The sequence below is a fragment of the Cydia amplana genome, chromosome 13 (assembly GCF_948474715.1).
Source record: "Cydia amplana chromosome 13, ilCydAmpl1.1, whole genome shotgun sequence".
Classification (NCBI taxonomy): domain Eukaryota; kingdom Metazoa; phylum Arthropoda; class Insecta; order Lepidoptera; family Tortricidae; genus Cydia; species Cydia amplana.
In genome coordinates this window covers 13,803,804-13,827,603 of record NC_086081.1, presented here as the reverse complement: position 1 = coordinate 13,827,603, position 23,800 = coordinate 13,803,804, and the positions used below count along the sequence as shown (strand labels likewise).

The 23,800-nt window shown below is 37.0% G+C and overlaps 1 protein-coding gene across 1 annotated transcript; it reads left to right on the top strand.

Moving 5' to 3' along the window:
- Positions 1–9,839: 9,839 nt before the first annotated feature.
- LOC134653526 (uncharacterized) lies at positions 9,840–17,738 on the top strand. Its single transcript, XM_063508900.1, has 6 exons — positions 9,840–9,933; positions 10,740–11,486; positions 13,058–13,150; positions 15,619–15,843; positions 16,101–16,249; positions 16,464–17,738. The coding sequence occupies exons 1-6, from the start codon at positions 9,875–9,877 to the stop codon at positions 17,639–17,641; spliced, it is 2,451 nt and encodes an 816-aa protein (XP_063364970.1). The 5' UTR covers positions 9,840–9,874; the 3' UTR covers positions 17,642–17,738.
- Positions 17,739–23,800: the final 6,062 nt, after the last annotated feature.

Sequence of the window (23,800 nt, the reverse complement as noted above, 5' to 3'; positions counted from 1 at the left end):
ATTATACAAAGATTCAAGTCCCGTACTTACAAAAAATGTTGACCTCCATACAAATTTTCAACCCCTTTTTCACCACCTTAAATGTTGAATTTTGAAAAACGCTAACATTAGTTTTCTTCTCTTTTAATGAAATAACTTTTTACGAAGTTACAAATTCGTAGCTTAAAATAAAATTTAAACCCTAGGTATACAATCTTTCAACCCATTTTTAACCCTTTTAAGGGATGAATTTTTGAAAAAGCTGAAATTACTTTTCTTGCGATCTAATAATATGGGTTTATACAAAGATTCAAGTCCCGCACTCTAAAAAATATTTGATCTCCGTACAAACTTTCAACCCCTTTTTCACCACCTCGGGGGATGAATTTTTAAAAACACTGAAATCAGTTTTGTTGTTTTTTAATTTAATACCTTTTTTCGAAGTTTCAAGGTCCTAGCTTAAAATAAAATTTGCACCCCAAGACAAAGTTTTATCCCCTTTTTTACCCCCTTAGGGGTTGAACTTCCTAAAACGTCGCAATTACTTTTTTTGTAATCGGCTATTATGCCTTTCTAAGAAGTTTCAAAGCATTTGTAATGGATTCAAACTTTCAAATCCTTTTTAACCCTGTTAGGGGATGCATTTTCAAAAACGCTGAAATTACTTTTCCTGTCTTATAATAATATACCCATATACAAAGTTTCAAGTCCCACACTCACAAAAATATTTGATCTCCATACAAACTTTCAACCCCTTTTTCACCACCTTGGGGGATGAAATTTCGAAAACGCTGAAATTGGTTTTCTTGTTTTTTAATAATAATACATTTTCACAAAGTTTCAAATTCCTAGCTTAAACTAAAACTTGAACCCCATACTACCTTTCATCCCCTTTTTAACCCCCTTAGGGGTTGAATTTTTCAAAATCGCTTCTTATCTCTTACAAATGCAACCTAGTGTGCAAATTTCAACTTTCTAGCTTTTGTAACTAGGCACTAGGCAGTTTGCAGTAGGCTCTGCGTTGATGAATCAGTCAGTCAGTCAGTCAGTCAGTCAGGACACTTGCATTTATATATATAGAAGATAGATAGATAGATAACTTAAGTGTAACAAAGACGTCTAGTACAAAAGAGCTCAAGCGCTCAATTATTGTTCAAACTATACGACGTGTTTTAGCTCGTGTTATACCGTCAATACCGACCCCCTTTTAGTGTGTACCGGCCTTAAATCAATTTTATTAAAATTGGAGCGCAGAATATCGCAACGATACTACAGATTACATAAGGATGGTAGATACACTACTGAGGGGCTACCGTGAAAACCGATTTTCGCAAATTGCGGGGATCTTTCTCTTTTACTCCAATGAAGGCGTAATTAAAGAGACAGAGACAGATGCCCGCAATTTGCGAACTTCGATTTTCGCGGTTATAGCCCTGGTTTTAGTATGGGCTTGTAACTGTGAACCGCGCCATTTGTGAGGCTAACGGGGGGGTTACCATGCTATTCCTCAGAGCTTAGACTGACAGCAGCAGACTGAAAGAGTAACGCTTGCCTTAAACACAAAACTCGTTCGTTTTACGAGGATAATGATATATAGAAATTTTGTACAGACCGGTCACAGAAGGGAGGTTGGTAACTTTTAGTAATAACATTAAATATCAACTTGAATTACTAGAACCATGTATAGAGCCTCTATACATGGTCTCTATACATCTATAGAGGACCCTAATTTGTATTATTCTAAATTATTTAACTGTATAGAAACTGAATTACACATGTTTTAAAGTTAAAAAAGTTAAGGGCAAGGATAGGGTAAGTTTTGATGAGTGGGCTACTCCTGGAATCCACAAATCTACAAATAGGCTGTATGAACTATATGCATTAAGGGTATCAAATAGTGACCCCAATTTCAATGAATATGTTAAATCATATAGTAAATTATTTAAAAATGTATGTAACATGGCTAAATCCAAATTTTTTGCACGTAAAGTAAAATACTCAAATGACAAAGTCAAAACCGTGTGGGGAATTATTAGTAGTGAAACTGCTAAAGCGAAATCACGTGATCCTAATTTTGCTCTGAAAGTAGGTGATAAATTAATTAAATCAGATGTAGATGTCGCAAATGAATTTGAACGTTTCTTCACAAATATCCCCATTGAAACAACTAGATCGCTTAACTCGTCCTCCTCAATGGCCAACCGCGCGTTGCGGCGAAAATAAACATTGTCACTGCCAAGTCGGTGCAAAGTTAGTGTGGCCGGAGTCAAGGATGTTTGTTTTCAAGAGTGGTGTATCTGCTATGTTAACGTAATCTCCGACGATATTACAGGGCTGTTTACAGGCGTCGTTATTAAGGAGCAGTGTTTATTCTCAACTCGAAATTTAATATAACAACTCGCCATAGATTTTATCTATTGAAAGTCTGTCGGGGTATTTTGAGAGTTACGATCGCAAGAGTATATTGAGTAATTAATTGAAACGTTTTCCGGTCGTTATTAGATATTTTGAGTTTCTTGGAACTACTAAATAACGTTTCATATTTTACTATTCAAGCTTTTTGAAAGGATTTCCACGGAAAACCAACGTCAAGGTATCCTATCCAAAAGGTACCTAGGTGTACCTTGCCAAGAGCTTGGTGGAAACCTTTTCAGTGACGTTATAGTTATAATATAAACGCACTACACACAACACACAAGTCATGAACACATTCATTTAATAAATCAAAAAATAAATAATAACGGCTGTTTCAATTAACTTAGCAAAGTTCCATAATGAGAAATATCGTCACTATAGGTACTTTGAAAATCTATCTCACACTGCTACTCAAAGTTGAAAGGCAGTAGGTATATATATGTCGGAGCGAGACACCAGAAAGACGTATTGCAGCATTACAGTTCATAGTTAGACGCCTGTAAAAGTGGATTAGCAATGTTTGGCTATGTATTATTTGCTTGTAACGAAATAATGAAGCTGCGTAGTGAGTAACGCCGCCATCTATTGGTGTATTGTTGAACGAAAATGACAGGTAGAAGGCTTTGGAACGTCAAGAGGCGTATCTTGAGTGAACGTAGGCACGAGCAGGCATTTTTGTCGTTATGTTGGTACACTGGTCAGGCAGGTTTACCAACTTGAATTGGAGGCGGGAGCGGTTGACTCCGCCGCTGGAACTGGCTTCCTTCTTCTTGATCGGACCGCGCTAGAGATCGGACGTTAGCCAAGCTCGTGCCTAATTCGCTACGTTCCTGAAGGCTTACACCTGAAGGATTATTCTGAAAGCTTATAGATTCTCACGTTGTTTAACCGTTTAGCTAAGTGTTTTATTCCAAGTGTTATTTTGATTTCTTATGTGCCATTAGAAGCTTACTTTTGTAAAATAAAGATTTGAACGGTTTCATGTGATCTTTTTATTTTGATTCAAATAATTTTGGAATAGTGATTGGTCGTTGTGATTATTTAGTACTAAAATATAGTAGGCACTAGTATGGGTAACGAGTCTGAATGTTTATTTCATGCGTTGGTAGCATACCTACTATTTTGGCTGTGAAGTAATACATCTAGGTACTACCCCCACGTGCCCACCGCCATCGGGACCATCCGTCGCCGACATCAGCAAGTGGGATAGATGCGGAGTTTCATGTATTGCTTACACAGCCACCTGGGAGCGTGGTGTATTTCTGGTGACCTACATTCCATAATCTGAACACGTGGTAAGGTAAGCTCACGTGTCTAACCTTGATTGAATGGCGAGTGTAATTCATTGTTATTTGGTGAGAATTATTGTGAAATTGTGAATTATGATTGAGGCAGTCGAGCATAGCGGTCGTTACGTGACGTCATGTCTGGGATCGTTATGTTTCTTTGTAATTAATTTTTGTAATCCATTTAAATCGAAGCAATCTTGAGTTATTTTGATCCATACTGTTATTTAAAACCAAGTATTAGCTATCACGACGTGATATTATTCATCGCTGACTTGTGAATCTACCCTCAATAATTGATTTTTCATGAAAATACAATTAATTTTTAAAATCCATTTAAATCTAAGTGATCTTAAGTTATTTTGGTATGAAATCCATATTGTTAATTAAAATCAAATATTGGCTGTCGCGACGTGATATTATTTCATCGCTCACTTGTGAATCTACCCTCAATAATTGATTTGAAAATACAAATAATTTTTAAAATCCGTTGAAATCTAAGTGATCTTAAGTTATTTTGATGTGAAATCCATATTGTTAATTAAAATCAAATATTGGCTGTCGCGACGTGATATTATTTCATCGCTCACTTGTGCATCTACCCTCAAAAAATATTTTTTTTTTTTTTTTTTCATGAAAATACAATGCACCGTTAGATATTGATCCTGCTGATTTACCAATGCATAGGATTTTGTAATCTTTACCCTGTAACGTTTAGTAATTAATAAAATTGCGACAAATTATTGCTCGTAATGCCGTGATAGATCACAAATCGTGCATACTATGAAAATCAGCGCTGCGCAGGCAATTTGTAATGAAATGACTGACGCAGCGTATGCTGAGCCCGTTCCTTTTGCCGCACAATTATTCTTATTTTTTCAATCCTTATGTTTTGTAACCTGTATGCTCTTTGTGTTGCAATAAATGGTTTCTTATTCTTATTCTTATTCTAAACATGAGCTACGCATATGAAAATTAATGTTACAGTGTCCTGCAGCCAGAGCCGAGCGAACTTGCAGACACCATTACGCCCGTGGCACAGAAGCAGCTGTGCAGTATCTTCTGTGCTGGAGATTTGGAAATAAAAGGACAGGTTTCGTTCTAATTGTTTATTAGTGAATTTTATTTTGAGTGTAATGGCGAAGCATAACAGTCGAACGTAACTAATATGCTGTCACTTTTCGTATTGGCCCATTTTACCTTGTTACTTATTTTTGGAACACGTGTTTGTTTGTTCATAGAATGAAATAAAACACACTCATTGAAGTTTAAATTTTATTCTGAGATTTTTGAAGTCCCGTATACATTGGAAACATGTTTTTTTGTGTCTGCTACCTTGCATTTCATAAACCTTTTGAGTTTAGCCTGCATACATGATAAACCTGATACCGTGCAAATGATGATTTCAGTAACAGCCAGCTATGTTGAACCACATCGTGTCTCTCGCAATCTGCCGCAGCAACGGCAACGGCAAGCGGAAAGGATCAGCCTCCGTGCTTGGGTTGGACCTCACCACCACCACCTTTGACTTGGTCGCGTGCATCATACTTTATTAAGCTGGTGAGCAGTTCCCATTTCGTTGGGATTATTTTGAGATGTTTTACTTCTGCATAGAAGTCTTGAGCGAGTTTGATTTTGATCAGTAATGTTCAGTTTCAGTTGATCAGTTGAAGCTGATCGTACCAATGGTTCTGAGTAACATGATTTAAAGACCTGTTTTTAAATTCTTTTTTTTTTGGAATTCACTGTTAACATTGTTTTGCTTTCGACGGACTGAAAGCTTGTACTTTCGTAGGACTGTAATTACGCCCGATGGACTGGGCACTACTGTTTTGCTTTCAATAGACTGAAGGCGCGCCCGATGGACTGGGCAATACTGTCATGCTTTCGATGGACTGAAGGCATGCCCGATGGACTGGGCAATACTGTTTTGCTTTCGATGGACTGAAAGTACGCCCGATGGACTGGGCACTAGTGTTTTGCTTTCGATGGACTGGGTATTGTTTAGTGACCGCATCAGAAGTGCCGGAGCATGTAAGAGGTGCACGTGGTCTGCTTTTTATGTGCAGAATGCTCTTTGCGAGGAGTAGCACTTACGCGGCTGAGATGGTTACTTCTGACGAGGGTCTGGTATCTGCCGAAGGACTGGCAATGCACCGAAGGACTGGTGTTGTTTTGTTAAAAATGAATTCCCGTTTATGTACTGTGCTCATATGAGTAAAATTGGAACTATCAATTCAGAATGTTATTTATTTTAAGATGTCTTACAAAAATTTAGATCACATATGACCAATTTTTTTTTTAATGCCAGATAATTTCCCCGTAAATTGATATTGACGACAATAGTAGTGATACTATCGAGCAATGAATTAGAGCTGTTGTGATTTGTGTTTTTGATGTTTGGGATTGTTTTGTTTTCACATAAATTTGAGAGTACCCGCCAGATGGAGGCGATGATTATTGGAGTGTATCCGTTAGATAGCAGCGATGATTACTGACGAGTATTTTTATTTAGTCGTTGCTCGATGGACTATTTTTGACTAGAGAATTGAGGATTGTTAAAGTAATTTTGAACAATTTTTTTTTTTTTCTGGTTTGATTGATAACAAAGTTTGATTTTAATAGTAATTTGAATGAGACCCAAATTGTTGGTCAGGAATGACCGAGCGATGACATACTGTGCTGTATGTTTTGTTTCAGTATCAAATGCGTACACACACACACGAGGACGTGTGTAGCGCAGGACGGCCGTGTCGGAGCGAGACACCAGAAAGACGTATTGCAGCATTACAGTTCATAGTTAGACGCCTGTAAAAGTGGATTAGCAATGTTTGGCTATGTATTATTTGCTTGTAACGAAATAATGAAGCTGCGTAGTGAGTAACGCCGCCATCTATTGGTGTATTGTTGAACGAAAATGACAGGTAGAAGGCTTTGGAACGTCAAGAGGCGTATCTTGAGTGAACGTAGGCACGAGCAGGCATTTTTGTCGTTATGTTGGTACACTGGTCAGGCAGGTTTACCAACTTGAATTGGAGGCGGGAGCGGTTGACTCCGCCGCTGGAACTGGCTTCCTTCTTCTTGATCGGACCGCGCTAGAGATCGGACGTTAGCCAAGCTCGTGCCTAATTCGCTACGTTCCTGAAGGCTTACACCTGAAGGATTATTCTGAAAGCTTATAGATTCTCACGTTGTTTAACCGTTTAGCTAAGTGTTTTATTCCAAGTGTTATTTTGATTTCTTATGTGCCATTAGAAGCTTACTTTTGTAAAATAAAGATTTGAACGGTTTCATGTGATCTTTTTATTTTGATTCAAATAATTTTGGAATAGTGATTGGTCGTTGTGATTATTTAGTACTAAAATATAGTAGGCACTAGTATGGGTAACGAGTCTGAATGTTTATTTCATGCGTTGGTAGCATACCTACTATTTTGGCTGTGAAGTAATACATCTAGGTACTACCCCCACGTGCCCACCGCCATCGGGACCATCCGTCGCCGACATATATATATATATATAGATGCCTAATCTGTATGCATCCCATACATGTATGTCCCATACATAGATACCACCAATGATATTATATAACCATAGATAGGTTATACTCATACTTGAGGAGCATAAAAAATACTTCCATATTTATTACAGTGCCTACGAAGAAATCTGTTATTTTTGATTAGTTTTCTCATTACATCCATCTTTGTCACACTCGTTGTTAAACATAAGGTCGTCTCTTTCTCTTTAGGTGTGCGGGAGCTCGTTAGCACGTGCACATTTCTCGCTTGTCCAGCCGCGTCTAAAGGAAACTTGTCCAATTTGTCACAAGTTAAGCGCTTCAATTTTGGAACGCCTATAACCTATCTTGAGTTATAAATCATTGGATACCACACTTTTCTTTTGATTTGTGATGTGCTGCCTGAGTCACGTCACATATCCGCTCGGCCTCGGCCGGCGGTGTCGTGTCGGTGTGACCGGATTCCGCTCAGGGCGCGTGGCTGCGGTGACATGGCGCGCTGGTGACATGGCTATATCACAGATTGACAGAACAAGATACGAGTTTTTAGTTAAGTTGTGCCAATATGTATCAAATAGGGCAACGTGTTTTTTTTACAGTGGCTGTTGTTTTACGCAACGAAACAACGGAGCGGCATAATGTTCACAGGGCTTCATTATACTTACATCTTCATCTTGCTTAACCACTTTGGTGATCAAAATACGGACCTGGCGGTCTAGCATGAGTTGCGTTCTCGCGCGCGAGTCCATACTTGAAGTCGCGCCAGATGTATGGAGTCGCGCGCGAGAACGCAACTCATGCTAGACCGCCTGGTGCATTTAAATTTGTGATAGATGTCCCTGTTTGGTTTATGCGTTACTTTCCACCGAGGTACAGACGGTACAGACGGTTGACGACATTATACTCTGTTAGCACATCACACCTTACAGTAATAATAATAACATATACTAATCTATGATCACACCCAGTTTGTCAGTAGAAAAAGGGGGCAAATTTATAAAATGTAGGCGCGTAGGGTTGTCTTCCCATAGGAAATTTGATTTTTTTCTACTGATAAACGGGGTGTGCCAGAGTATATTTTATTCACAAATAGAATATATATAATATAGCTGGTCAACCAAATCTTGTCAGTAAAAAAAGGCGCGAAATTCAAATTTTCTACGGGACGATATCCCTTCGCGCCTACATTTTTCAAATTTGCCGCCTTTTTCTACTGTCAAGATCTGGTTGACCAAGTTTAGTTTGTTAAAACATAGACAGAGAGTCTCTTTTTCTTGCTTTCCCAACTTTATTTGCAACAATAATCATTTTCACTTGTAATATTTTATTTTTGATTGTTGAAGGTTTATAATTATTAGAAAGAAATTGATTATATATATGTGATTTTTTATGACACGATTTTATCTAGTAGTAAGTACGTATAACTGTTTATATACCTACACGGAAAAATGTTGATTATACCTATGTTAAACTTATTAATCTTAAATTTACATTGTTACCTTAGATTTTGTTATATAACAAATATATCATAAATAACCACGTTTCATTTTTAACACCACACTAAGTATCAAAATAATATGAGTGCCGTATCGCTTCGGGGCGGTCTATTGTCCTACACTACCAAAACGTAATATCTAGAATATCAGTGACATTAAATTGGAACTTTAATACTATGACGATACCGGTTGTTTTTCAATATGAATGTTGTACTGGCACGTGCTAACGCTCAAGCCAGCGGCTTTGCGATAATAGAGACAATGGCCTTTGTTTGAAAGATTAAGGTTCGAAGCAAAAAGTTCACCTGAGAAGAGCCATACTATAGCACTAATTATGTGTGCTTGATTGCACACGTTTTAACTGCCTTATTGCTTAACTGGTGCACACTTAAAGGTGCTCTAGTCAAAATACCACGCTATATAATAGTTACTTAGCAAGCTCTAGACAATGCGACATATATTTTCACAAGTGCCTCTAAACGGTTGTTTAAGGACTTTAAGGTATATGTATAAGAGTGATACCACACTATCGCACCACACCGCGACCTTGGTGCGTCGCACCCATAAGTGAGAGCGAAAACAGATATGTATCTCTTTCTCGCTCTCACTTATGAGTGCGACGCACCAAGGTCGCGGTGCGGTGCGATAGTGTGTTATCACTTTAATACTCAAGCAAAGTACGCAACACAGACTACAAAGGTGCATAATAGTCGATTTAGACTCTCGCGCGAGCCACGAGACGAACCGCGAGCCGCGCCACGAGACGCGAGTCCACCGCTTACACTTGCGTTCGGCTTGTCATTCGGTTATAAACCTTATGCCGTGCCGTTAGTGTTTAAATTATATTAGCTCGACGAGCTTGCGAGCCACGAGACGAGCTGCGAGCCCACCGCTTACACTCTCGTCTCGTGGCTCGGCTCGCGGCTCGTCTCGTGGCTAGTGCGAGAGTCTAAATCGCTTTTAAAGTATATGCTCAATGTGCAAATAAAAAGCGCAATTAGCTACATATGGCAAGTCTACATAAACGTCAAAGTCGTTGACTGTTTGTCACTGTCATGCCAAATTCAATTGACAATTCTGTTAAGCCTGTAAGGCCTGTTAGTTTAGTGACGTTGACGCATGACGTTAGCGCATCGCTAATATCGCTATTCGTTCTGTTTATATTTTATTCCCGAACTAAAAATGTCCACAAATTTGGTTAATGTACAATTGACTGGAGAAGGCCCCAACATCAAAAATGAGTAAATATTTTTTATTCCCTTATTGCTTAATACTATACTATTCATTAATTAATATTCCATCCAAACCTGGCTGCAACTTTCTTAGTACTTTACCTAGTACCTCGCTGTTTTCTGGTAGACACAACAGTACGGAATACCGTCCATTTTTGCAAGTGTTGCCGCTCGGTTAGCCTCCTCGTTACCCGTGGTACCGACATGAGAAAGTATTAATTGAATAATCACTTCTAGTGCTCCTGTTTAGTGTTCGAATACTATTCATTATTTACTTTTTGATAATGAATATGTCTAAATCGACACATTTAGATCGTAACTTTTATATTATATGTATATTTAACAAGGTTTTTTTTAAAGATAGTCGAGTTAGGCCACTGAACTATATAATTTAAAGAATGAAAACACGGTGTATGGTCGAGGTCACAAACATTTTTACAAGCCAATGCTCCAAAAATATATTAACACGTTCTTATTGTCAGGTGTATAAATATATTTTTGGAATGTTGTCTTGTAAAAAAGTTTGTTATCCAGCAACATTAATTGTTTAGCTTAAAAGGCTTAATATGCTGGATTATACCTATTTTCTAGCTGTTGCTAATTAAGTTTATGCACCTAAACAACAAACAATAGACTGTCTGAGTGTGATTGTATTTGTGAGTGTATTTAATGGCATAAATCTCTCAATTTCAGTGTTAGAAATATTTAACTTACTTTAGAATACTTACAAGTACCTTCTTATAATTACTTTCAAGTACATATTAAACTTCTTGTGAACTAATCTTATTTTAAATTAATATCAATTTTATTTACAGGCCTAATGATATAAATAAAAAGGTACCTCCTGATGTAAAGAAGGAACAAAAACAATATCAACCAAATTCATTCTATAAAAAAAAGAAAAATCAGAAGATAAATAACATCCAAAATTTTAATAATGCAACCCCAGCCCAGATTTTCGCTCTGCACCATGGACCAAACTACTTTGTACCTCCAAATCTGGCTCAGAATTTGGGGGGACCAAGTTTATACACAATGCCTGGGATGCACCAAAACATGGTATTCATGGGATGGGATGGACAGAATGCTGCGCTGAAGCCAAATCCACAAACACTTGGACGCAAAAAGTCTACAAGAATGTTGCGAATGCGACAAGAAATACAGCAACTTGCTGCTGTTACTAACCTGTCAGACAAACAAAGAATAGCGAGGGAGATGAGTATAGTAGACCAAATGGACTCGGAAGTAAAGAAATACAAAAAATTAGTTACGATTCACACGTCAATACTACGAATAACTAAGCCTACTAGAAGAAAGATGAAAATGATACAAGAAATACAGAAAGCTGCCGCTAAAGCTAACCGGGCAGAAAAAGAGAGAATAGAGCGGGAAATGAGTAAAATTCAAGGAATGGACTCATCAAAGGAGTTGCAACATTTAGCTATACTTAAGCAGTCAATATCCATAAACAGAAAATCAACAATCTTCACAAAAACTGTTGATTCAGCAGCACTAAAGCAACAAAAACCAGTTATAACAATTTTAACAGCACAAACAAACAAGTAAGATTCATATATATTTATTTTAATACAAGAGTCACACATAAGATAACTCATGCCACTGGTGGATTTGCCCTGAGGCACAGTAGGCCCGGGCCTAGGGTAGCCAGATATTAGGGGCGGCAGTGTATATGGTGGGTGCTGAGAAAAAGAGCAACTAGTGTTTACTACACTACAGGGCCAAGGGTGAACAAGATTGCAAATCTCTTGCAATTTGTAAAGTGTGGCAAAGTCATAGTCATAATTAATGTCAATTTTTATGAAAATTTTCGCAGATTCTACCTACATCGTGATACCACCCCCTTTCTCTTAGAACTCTCGTCCACAGTTGCAAACCAGGCCAAAGTATCTTATATACTTTTCTAAGTTATAAACTGTTTGACAAATTTCATTAAAATCCGTTCAGGCTTTTTTGTGCAAAGAAGGAACAATCATGCAAAATATCCCATTCTTCATATTTTTAGTAGGATATTTGTGTTAGTGTGGTTATTAGTAAATAATAACTTTCTGTACTTCTGTCATACATATACAGGGTGGATTTTCTTTTTGGGTCAGTGAGGGCAGCTATCAGATCCCGTACAGCTACGCGAAATTGGTCTTAGAAGACCTTCCCTCGATTTCAAATTGATGGAAATTGCCGGTTACAGATTTTGGAAAAAACATACAGGATGTGAGAAAAAGGTCATTTTTGACAAATTTTTTTTTGATGCCAATCGATCCCATTCCTATTGAGGATCAAAAGCTTGTATGGAAACAAAAAAAAAATTCCAGCTAGAAAACCCACAAATCGAGGAAAACTTTTCCCATACAATTTATATGAAAATGAAAACTTTTATTTTTCTCGTGCTATTTTTGTATGCCAATCGATTCCATTCCTATCAGGTATCAATAGTTTCTTTGGGGTCAACTTACGGTAATGTATTAAAAAGCCACAAATTAAACAAAACTTTTTCCATACATTTACTATGGAGAAAATGTGAAATTTAATTCACAGTTTTCTATCTGGCCAATCAGTCCTGTTACATTTAAGAACCATAATACTGTATGAAGACATTGCTGTTGGACTGATGAGAGTGATGAGCGAGGTAGAAAATTGTGAATAAAATTTCACATTTTCTCCATAGTAAATGTATGGAGAAAGTTTTTATTAATTTGTGGCTTTTTAGTACATTACCGTAAGTTGACCCCTAGGAAACTATTGATACTGGATAGGAATGGAATCGATTGGCATACAAAAATAGCATGTGAAAAATAAAAGTTTTCATTTTCATACAAATTGTATGGGAAAAGTTTTCCTCGATTTGTGGCTTTTCTAGCCGGAAATTTTTTTTTGCTTCCATACTAGCTTTTGATCCTCAATAGGAATGGCATCGATTGGCATAAAAAAAAAGTTTGTCAAAAATGACCTTTTTCTCGCACCCTGTATGTTTTTTCCAAAATCTGTAAAAGCCAATCTTCATTAATTTGAAATCGAGGGAAGGTCTTCTAAGACCGTTTTCTCGTAGCAGCACGGGATCTGGTAGCTGCCCTCACTGACCCAAAAAGAAAATCCACCTGTATAACCATTTTTGCAGTGACAACTTCACACAAGACATTGTGACACCAGCACAAAGTTTGCAGCAGCAACGTAACCAGTCCCATGTTGTCAATCCAAATATTTCTGACATGTAAGTAATTCTTTTTAAATATTACTTTTCAACAGGGACCATTACCGGTATAACTAAAAATCAAAATACATATCTCATAACATTCACAATATTTCTTTGATATTATAGAATAGTATTTAGGTAAGGATAATGATTAATCAGATTAGCTAAATTAAGTGCAAAAATATACATAAACAATTGAGATACTGAAATAGAATACCAGTTAATTTCTATGAAAAATATACCGGTATTCGGTCCCTGCTTTTCAACCAACAGAGCGCTGGTGGCCTAACGGTATGCCCAATGAGTTTTTTGGAGCTATCATTTGATATTTACCAGTCGCTTTTCGGTGAAGGAAAACATCGTGAGGAAACCGGACTAATCCCAATATGGTCTAGTTTACCCTCTCGGTTGGAAGGTCAGATGGCAGTTGCTTTAGTAAAAACTATTAGTGCCTACGCCAATTCTTGGGATTAATTGCCAAGCGGACCTCAGGCTCCCATGAGCCATGGCAAAATGCCGGGATAATGCGAGGAATGATGTACCGAACCCCGGATGTAAAATCCGAACGTGCTTGGCGCATCATAGTCTGGCAACCCAATTTGTCAGTAGAAAAACAGGCAATATTTTTAATGTAGGTTGGCGCGAAAACTCCATCTACCATAGTAATAATTTTGAATGAAGATACAGAGACACAAGTAGAGAGATTACCAAGTTAAGTTGGCAGCGATTTTGGTAGTCTTGTGCAAGTGATATTTAAATGTCATAATTTCATAGAAGATGACATTTAAAATTATACTGTTTCCACATTCTTGGTCTAGCTCTACAAAGTTACAGACTTACAGATTTAGGTTGCCTCTCTTTCTGACAAACATGTTTTAAAGTCTATGCGGAAAGAGAAGAGTCGTGAAATGTATGGGCTTCCATACATTCCACGACTCTTCTCTTTCCGCACAGCCTCTAACTGAATCAAACGTTAGTGTCACGTTTTATAAAGCTACTCGTTGCAAATTGTTGTTTGTTTCTCTTAAAAGTTTGCGTTCCACTATTTGCATCTCTTTCCACAACATGTCAAACAAAAGTGATGCAACAACAACAACACCACGAAGTTAATACTCAAAAGTTGCCGTAGATTATTCGTGCGTTTTTTTTTTCTACAATAGCAACCCTACCGATACGTCAATTTTATGTCACTGTCACTGTTTTTGCTTTGATTGCTTGTGGAATCGCCGCTTGTTGAAGAAAATTGTTTATATTATATTTTCCATTAACATCAAATATAAATTGAACTACGTGGTTGTCGTTAAAATGTTACCTATTAAAAGGTAAGTACTTTGAGATTTAATTAGAAAAAACAATACACAGAAGATTGTAGATCTGGATAGGAGCTGCTTATTTTGGCACAACTTGATTTTTTGTTGTACCTGCGTTTTCTAAAATAATACGAATATATTTGAAAATAATACGTTGAAACGGTTTTCTTAACCCCTTAACTAATATAATATATTATAATAAATAATAATATTAAACCTGTTGAAATAGTCTTATACAACATGCAATTTTTGGTTCAGAATTTTCATACGGCATCGTAAATTGGAGCGAAATCTTACGTTTCTCTGAAACTGTTATAAAGTAAATTTATCAGTCTTTTAGTTTATTATAATAAACATTTAGCAAGAGGTAGACAGGCAGCTGAGGCTGTTATGTCTATGAAATAAAAAAATATTTTGCATAATGCTATGCTCTCTATTGTTCTTATAAATATAATTGACAACAATTGTTTCAGTTTACATAAATAGTGCACTGCCTTATGGGAATATAGTTCAGATTCGGAAACCACTACCAACTTTTAGTATGTTGTTGGGCGTGGCATTGGGTCTCCAAAACTGCCGGGAGACAGCAGCGCTTGCGAATATTGCATATTGTACCCAAAATTTGCATGGCACATACACGTGTGGGGTATTAAATGAAAGCCAATTAAATATGCTATATTTCATCACTACAGTATGTACCAAAATATAGAACAGTTTAAGAGAAATTTACAAATTAATCAAAATGATGTAAAAAAATATTCGATTATTTGGGTTTTACAACCAAACCAAAAGTCGGACGTTAAAGCAAAGTACTACAACATTAAAGATGACGTCTCAAGCCATACACTGATAACAAAAAAAAATTTGACCAAAATTGTGGATATTATGCATCAAAATGTAGGTATTCGCCAAAACAAATGCATTAAAGTTAAAAAAATCTGATGAATGATGACGTCATTCCGCTGAAGTAGATGGCCGGCGCCGCTGTCTCCCCGCAGTTTTTGAGACCCAATGCCATGCCCAACAACATACTAAAAGTTGGTAGCGGTTTCCGAATCTGAACTATCTCTTCGACTGTTTCCCATAAGGCATAATACTAAAACTTGTTGTTGCTTAAAAAAAATGACAACAATGATGTAAAAAAAAGACTACTGTCTAATTATAACTATATTTCAGAACCAGAAGAGGGGCGAGAAACAACAAAAAAAAGAACACTGTAATACAGAATGTGCAAGTGATTAACGTCTACAAACCTGGCAGTAGTACGAGCCAGTTCCAAGCCCCGCACCAAGACGAGCCGGAGGACCTATCAGACGATCTGGCCCCGCACATGGGGCAGGCCCAGCAGCAGCCTGCCACTCAAACCCTGCCCTTGACAGCGGAAAATAAACTAAACTTTAAGTTAGTTCTTTTTAATTAAACAAACTGCAGTTGATATTGCTTCTCTAAAACAAATACATTGTGTCGAGCCTGAAAGTTCACCACCAGAAAAGATTAATTGCAAACTAAAAGAGTCGTACATAGATTTGGGCATGTTATCCATTGTTCAGTACTTATAACACAAACCTTATTGAGCTTAGTATGTAGGTTGTTTTGTGTAACATTGTCTCATATTTCCATTTATTTATATTTATAAAATCTTCCTCCTAATTTTGCAGGTTCCAAAGAACTACCCAAACAAAGACTCCAGACTGGTCCGAGTACCAGAACAAGTTCAAGCGGATCGGGGGTGCCTCTCCGGACCAAGAGGATGAAGACTGCCAGGAGGTCAAACAGGAACCCAATAAGGACCAGTCTATTAATACTGGTAAGTAAACATGTGTGATGCTTTCATGTCCTGATTTTGACTAAAACTAATTTATACACAAAAATAAATACCTTAGTATAAATTTTTTTATCAGGATTTATCATAAGAAAAAATAATTAAAATGTGCAAGTGATTATGACAAAAGTGAAACTAACAACTTTGTATTATGAACAATTGTGCAACATGGAAATGTAGTAGAAACTGTCTCTAACAGGATACATGTTCGAAGAAGATGTTGAGATGAAGGAACTCCCGACCCACCACATCAACGTGAAGCAGCTGAATGTGGCCGTTACCACCGAACCTTACCTCTACCTTAGTGATGACCAGGTCAAGGAAATTGATGAGGCCCTAGTGAACAAAATCCAGGATGCCATCTTCAACCAACAGCTATCATACATCCCAACCTTCCAAGACATTCCTGTACACAATTTAGGACATCTACCACTCAATTGTCAAGGACCTAAAGACCTAATTTGGCTGCACGAAACACTTTCAAGCATACCCTCACCTATACCAAATGTCAATTTAGTGATCAAACCTCAGAGTGAAATACCCAACATGATAAAAGTCAAACTATTTGTGCCGAACTTCTCAGGCAATTTGGAAGAACTGAAATATCTTTTGCAGAAGCAAAACCATTGGTATGATTTGAGTACATGGATGCTTGTTAAAAGTGAGAAACAAGGAGATGATCCTTCAAATTACACTTTAGAATATCGCGTTCCGGAGATACAAGCTATGATTATTGACAACAGGGATAGACGTGTAGCTTACTCACTTGGATCAATCTTTGCTATAGTTTCAGACGATGACACTATAGATACTGAAAAGGTTTTCAAATACCGTAACGCGGCCATGCATCTACAAGTATGTGTCTTAACGGAACCATTTCGCTACCTGACTGTGTTAGAAGTAGAAATGATCAGGCTAGCATTAGTGTACAAGTTAGAGAAGGATGTGTATTCGGAGAGTGGATATATACCAGCTTTTAGAGGCTGTCCGGGGCATTTTAAAGGCGGCTTGAAGATTTGGTGTGAAAGCGACCGAGACTTAGGATGGCTTAGGGAAGCAGTATTATCAATAGTTTCACCGGCTATTGGAACGAAGCTGATTATTAAACAGCAAGGTGCTGTACCGCAGAGAGCTAGAATGACTGTGTCCATACCAACCACCGAAGACGGAGCTTTTATTTTAAAAGTTCTAAAAAGACAGAATCCTTGGTGTGACGTGGACTCTTGGACGTTGTTTTCAACATGGCTGGACGCCAAGTCGAAAGGCCTTACGTGTGTATTTTATATACCACATAAGCACATACGGCTTATAAAGGAGAAATACTGCCGTCTTTCGTTTTTACTTGGCTATGTAAAGGCTGATATTAAAATAGAATAATTTTAACTTAATGGCTGTGGATATTTGTGAGTACTCGTGTTGAATATAAACTTATAAGTTAAGATAAATTGCTTTTAAAACATGGCTACAATGAAAGTGAGAGGTTTAGTTTTTATAATTGGTTTTTTATAAGTATTTTTTTTAAACCGATAATACAATAAGAAAAATGTGATCTCTACTACTTTTGTATAAGATTTTGATATGAAATTTGAGAAATGTTTAGGTCGATTATGCTGTGTCCTCAAACACACAGTATTTCTTTAAGCCTAGTCAAGATAAGTACGAATTTATTTTTTGTGCTAGAAATGTGATCTCAATTCTCAACGTATGGTTTATAAGATTTAACTTTTTTAAGTGGTGCCTTTTTTGAATGTATGTATTGATGTATTCTCATTTTAATGTCTTCGTAAAGTTAAACATTTTTATAAACAATGAAATTGAAACTGAAAGCCAGTGTATACCCCCCTACTTTAAACTATGTACAGTCGGTGCCCAACGTAAGTATCAACTTTTCTACACAGCTAGTATGGCGACATGGATACTTAAGTTGGGGCACTTAACTTAACATCCGAAAAGTAAAGTGTAAATAATGGTTAAGTCTGGCCATCCAAACTGACATAAGCTTGACAAGTCAAAACGATTGCATAGCAATATAAAAAATCATAATACACGATAATGACATCATTTACGTACCTACTTAATGGATGGGCTGCCTTATTTGAGTTTCTGACAATTTGATGATTGATAGATTCACAAAAATTTGGTGTATGCCTGTTTCATTCCTAGAGTTGATATTGTTATAAAATAATTCGTTTTGATTTGATTATAGCCTATTTGTACTTAATTAATATAAGTGCCAACTATTATCTGTTTCTTACAGTTAACTCCGTTCTGAAGACAGATGAATTGAATCGTTGCACTATTATAAACTTAATTTGGGTTGGCCAGCAACCGATTTACATTAATTTACATATGTAGTTCAACAATAATATTGTGTCTAGGCTAACTTTGCACCGATTTGCAGAGAACGAAGTGAGGGAGTGTCATTATGAAGTCATATTTTCATATAAATTTGACAGTAAGTAATGATAACATTGCTCCACTGTGTCATTGCAAATGCCATGCAGAGTTATAGTGCGACATAAAATAGTAGAAATGAAATAAAATGGAACTAAAAAAAATCCATACTAAATTGTTGCCATGTTTAAGCATTTTACGTCAAAAATGTGACAGTTACGTAAGAAGTGGCGCCCCATTTATTGTCTACAACTTCTTGTCGAAATAAAGCTTGGTACATATAGCGGTTATATTTTGCATATGACGGAACATAGATGATATATGTATGCGTTTAGATCGCTAGGCTGTTTGTATGTTTGTGTTCGAGTCAAGACTGAATGTTCTGAAAAGAATTTGTGATACTCCAGTGCCGGTTCTTTGGTTATAACGCCAGATGGCACTGCTATATTTTTTTAAGTTTTTTTTTATTTTATTTAGAGTTATTTAAGAATTTGTTACTAGAATTAAAGTCTTAAAACTGTCGTAAAAAGATATCAAAGTGTTTTATGATTGGATCATAATGATTTTTCTGTGATTTTGCATAATTAGTAAGTTAAGATCTCAATGATACTTGTGTTGAACACATAGTTTGCTAGAATGTAAATTAAATGATACGGTATAAAGTCCGCAGCAAAAGTTGCTAAGCGAGCGAAGTGTTCAATATTATTTAACACACTCTTATTCTTTTAAAAATAAGATCGTGTCAAGATAATTTTGGAAACCTGGCCTATTTATTTATTTGTGCTGCAGTCTGTACAATAATACGATATGTTTTATAAATTTGGTATATTTTTCAATACATTGTGCTCAACACTTGATAATACATGGTACCTACTAATTTAAGTTTTATAAGATGACTGTCTTATTCTCTTTGCGCAACTCGCTTGTGTATAACACTTTTTGATTAAACGTTTTATTTGATATAGTGGTATGACTTTTTATTTTAACCAACATAGTCCCAGATGGAGTATTGTAGCCTCAGTTTTCAGCTGTATTAAGGGAAAGAAGATAACCGATCTTGACATGTCTTTTAATTGAAAAACGCTTTTAAAGATCAGTAACTTATACTTATGAAAGCAGAACAATATAAATGATCGTATTAGATTCATAATTGTTACATATTTGCCGTGACTTATTTTTAAAACATGTTTTTCAATTAAAAGACACATCAAGATTGTTTACCTTTTTTCTAATGCTAAAAAAACGAACTATAGGTACAGAAGATTCACTCTCTAACAAAACGCGTCTGTTACGAATGTTACGATTACGACAGATATGACCGCTAGGTGGCGCAAGCACCACGCGCCGCCTATGGCTAGCCACCAAAATTGGTGTGGGACAGATGTACTTATGTAGGTACTGGTTGCGACGCGACGAAATCGCGGAGTGAGCCACGCCTGTCTGCAGGCTTTTAACTTTAACCTCGCTGTTTTTTTTTTCAGGTCCAAACACCAACCTCCGAACACAGATCCCTTCGATCAGCCAGCAGACAGTCGCAGCCCAACAGAAACCAGCGGCAACTCCAAAATTCGAACTAAAAACAATCCAGAAGTCGACAGAGATACGTAGGTTTCAGTTCAGTTTAAAAAAAACCAGCCAAGTGCGAGTCGGACTCGCGTTCCAAGGGTTTCGTCCATTAAGTCCGACGCACGCTTGACAGACAGACGCACGAGTGATCCTATAAGGGTTCCGTTTTTTTCCTTTTGAGGTACGGAACCCTAAAAATTATCCAGCAAATGGTTTTCTTCGTCGTACTTTCAATAAGTTACTGTCAAAAAAATTATTTTGCACACTCACTTTTATTGCTCGCTGTACTCTTATTTTATTATTTACATGTATATCAAGTGGTTACTTCTCGAGCTCGAGACCTTTCTAATGAGCCTACTCGATCTCTGTGTTTTCCGTCGATGAGTTCCTTTGGTTACCTTCCGACTGTTTCATAGATCAGTTCCATTTTAGCATATATTATTGCATTGACTTGACATCGGAATTACAGAAAATACTCCAAATCCAAACAAGTGTGTGTGTGCGAGATAGTGCTGTGAACGTATATAATGATGTCTCGTTCGCATACCGAAGCGGCGTGCGGATGCGCAACCAATCACGTCACACCATACCGTCACGTCATAGTTTTCAATTGTTTGGTTAAAGTCAATTATAATGCCTTGATTTTAACCCTTTACTTTTTAATTTAATTTAAAATTACCTCTGACGTTTTGAGGACAGTATTATCCTCGTGGTCTCGAGGCTTAAGTATAGGTACACAATTAAGTCCCGTTAAATTAAATCATAATTATAATGGCTGATAAAATAGCAAAAAAAAATGCAAAATCACTGGAATGTAGGTATCTATTTATTTTATTAATATTTTAGCTTTGAAGCCTATAGACGTGCGAGTGCGGAACGCGAACGAATAATAACGAATAATTATAATGGCTGATAAAATAGCAAAAAAATGCAAAATCACTGGAATGTAGGTATCTATTTATTTTATTAATATTTCAGCTTTGAAGCCAATAGACGTGCGAGTGCGGAACGCGAACGCGGCTTACACCCTGCCCCAAGCTGCCTCTAATATGCAGAGTAATCTTCATCTGGCCAACCTGGGTATGGGTAAGTCACTGGCCACCATCACTACTAGACGCAGCACATAGTGCCGTAACTAACGCACTGTCGACTAGTTGCCGGCAACTTGGTCTCTCGGTGACCAAAACATAGGCAAGCGCCGTCATCACTAACATGTTGTCCTTCACAAGTAGGTATGTTCGAGAGAGAGACGGATACAAAGTCGTCTCGACAGTTGCTCGCAGTGTGAACGCTTCCATTTTAAGAATAAGAATAAGAATAATTTATTTATAATAAAATAGGTAGGCAATCACAAAGGTGTCCGGTAAGCACCAAACTAGGCTGAGCCTGTATCTTGGGGCTTACAAAAGAGTAGGTAACATACGGTAACTAAACCTAATTAAAATGATGTATGAAAGAGGGTGATAAGGTGTATGCTTTTAGGGTGTGAATATGTGTGTGTGTGTATGTGTGTGTGTGTGTGTGTGTGTGAAAGGTGTAGGAGAGCGAGTAAGGACTAGATGATGTCAGACCTAAACATAAGAACGTATTATATTTTCCGTATCATTGTAGGATAGGGTCACAAACCATTTTTTGAGTTTAGATTTAACATTTGATAAAGTACCTACATGTTTTTAGATCGATAATTTTGCAAACAGAGTTATATATAAATGGGTGCATATGGGAAGTCGTGTTCTTAGTAGGAGGTACTTCTACCCTGCTAGGAGCGATCAAAGTGGAACTTTTCCCCCCTGCAAGCAAGTCCGAGCGTCGATAAGCTAGATTAGGAGACTTTTATCAGGATATTCCATTTTTTTGATACGGCTACCCTAATATTACCTACATTTTATATAATAATAGTACATTATTGTCGAGGTTCGGAAGTAGCTACTTGCTGGCTGAGGATTCGTTTTAAACGGACGACCTTGGGAGTCCGTTTAATTGAATCCGAAGCCAGCAAGTAGCCTTCCAGCCGAGTCATATATAGTGCTTTTCTCAAAAATGGTGCAAGAAATAGAAATATTTTACAGAACTTACAGAAGCAACGTTCTAATTTTCACAGAAAAATACAACCATTAAAAAAATTTGCTTGCCGCCTTTAAAAAAAAAAAGAAGTGTATTTTTCTGCTAAAAATACGCCAACCTATTTGAGACACCTAAATAGTCGCGGTACCAACATTTAGCCTGTAACAAACGATCGCACCGCACCGCGACCTTGGAGCGTCGCACCCATAAGTGAGAGCGAGAAACAGATATCTTTCTCCCTCTCACTTATGGGTCAAACAGATATCTCTTTCTCGCTCTCACTTATGGGTGAAACAGATATCTCTTTCTCGCTCTCACTTATGGGTGCGACGCTCCAAGGTCGCGGTGCGGTGCGATAGTCTGTTATAGGCTTTATAATAATAAGTGCTGATCATCTGTTTGGCTGTTTAAGGGACCTATGCCTTCATTTGATATGGCCATTTAAAGTTTTAAAAAGTTTGGAACTCGTTAAATAATGGAATTTGTATGCGACATTGCAGTCCCGAAATCGAGACTGCAATGTTTTTAACTTTTTAATTTTTTGAATGACCATAAACTACGCACTTCGCGACCTATTTTTTAACCGGCAACGTCGACTTTGCCGTCCATTTTTGAGAAAAATACGTTAATATTATTAAGTTTTATAAATTGAATTATTAATTTTGTTTCAGGCCAAAATACCCAGCAAAAATACCCGAAAGGTAAGCTCATAATCAAATCAAATTCTCCAACTTTTCTTCATGCACCATTTTTATTTTTCTGTTTATGCCTATAGTTGACTGGTAGAGAATGCCTTTAGGCATCAAGTCCACCATTTGTACAACAGGTATCAAAGTTAGTTTTTGCTTGACGTATTGGTCTTATTTTAATCCATTTGATTCTCCACCTTAACACTAACACAATAAAGTTGTTTTTAAAAGACGCCGCTCAGTGTTATGAAATTCTCTCCAGGTATACCGAAATCATTTTTGCCGCAAGAAAACAACCCTGTTGCTCCACTTCCGATCCCAGGTATGATTCTTAAACAAATAGTTTGATTATAAAACATCAGTAAGTACAAAATAAATAAAAAATCGCGAAAAAATCTGCTGTCTCATAAAAATCGGCGAATCATTATCGTATAAGTATCAATGTTTTCTACGAAACTGCAGACTTTTTTTTGCGATTTCGCGGTTGGCCCCACACTAAAGGTTTTTCTGTATGAGGTCATACTCACCCCTCAGAGTATGTTCAGATATAAGTAACAAAAATACCCTGTATGCTTCGTCCTGTAGTTAAATTAATTAATTTTGTCCCAGTACTTATGATTAATTTCTTGTTTTACTTACAGGTTGTGGCTTTCCAGCAGGTAAGATTTTCATTCCATATATGTATAAAACATACTGATAAATACTGCCCATCGGTTTTTGGAAAAATACTGCGAATTTCGGCTTCGTAGAGTTGTCAGTTGTCATATACACTACCTATATGACGTTTGTCATAAGGTCTCATAGTTTAAAGTTCACATTGTCA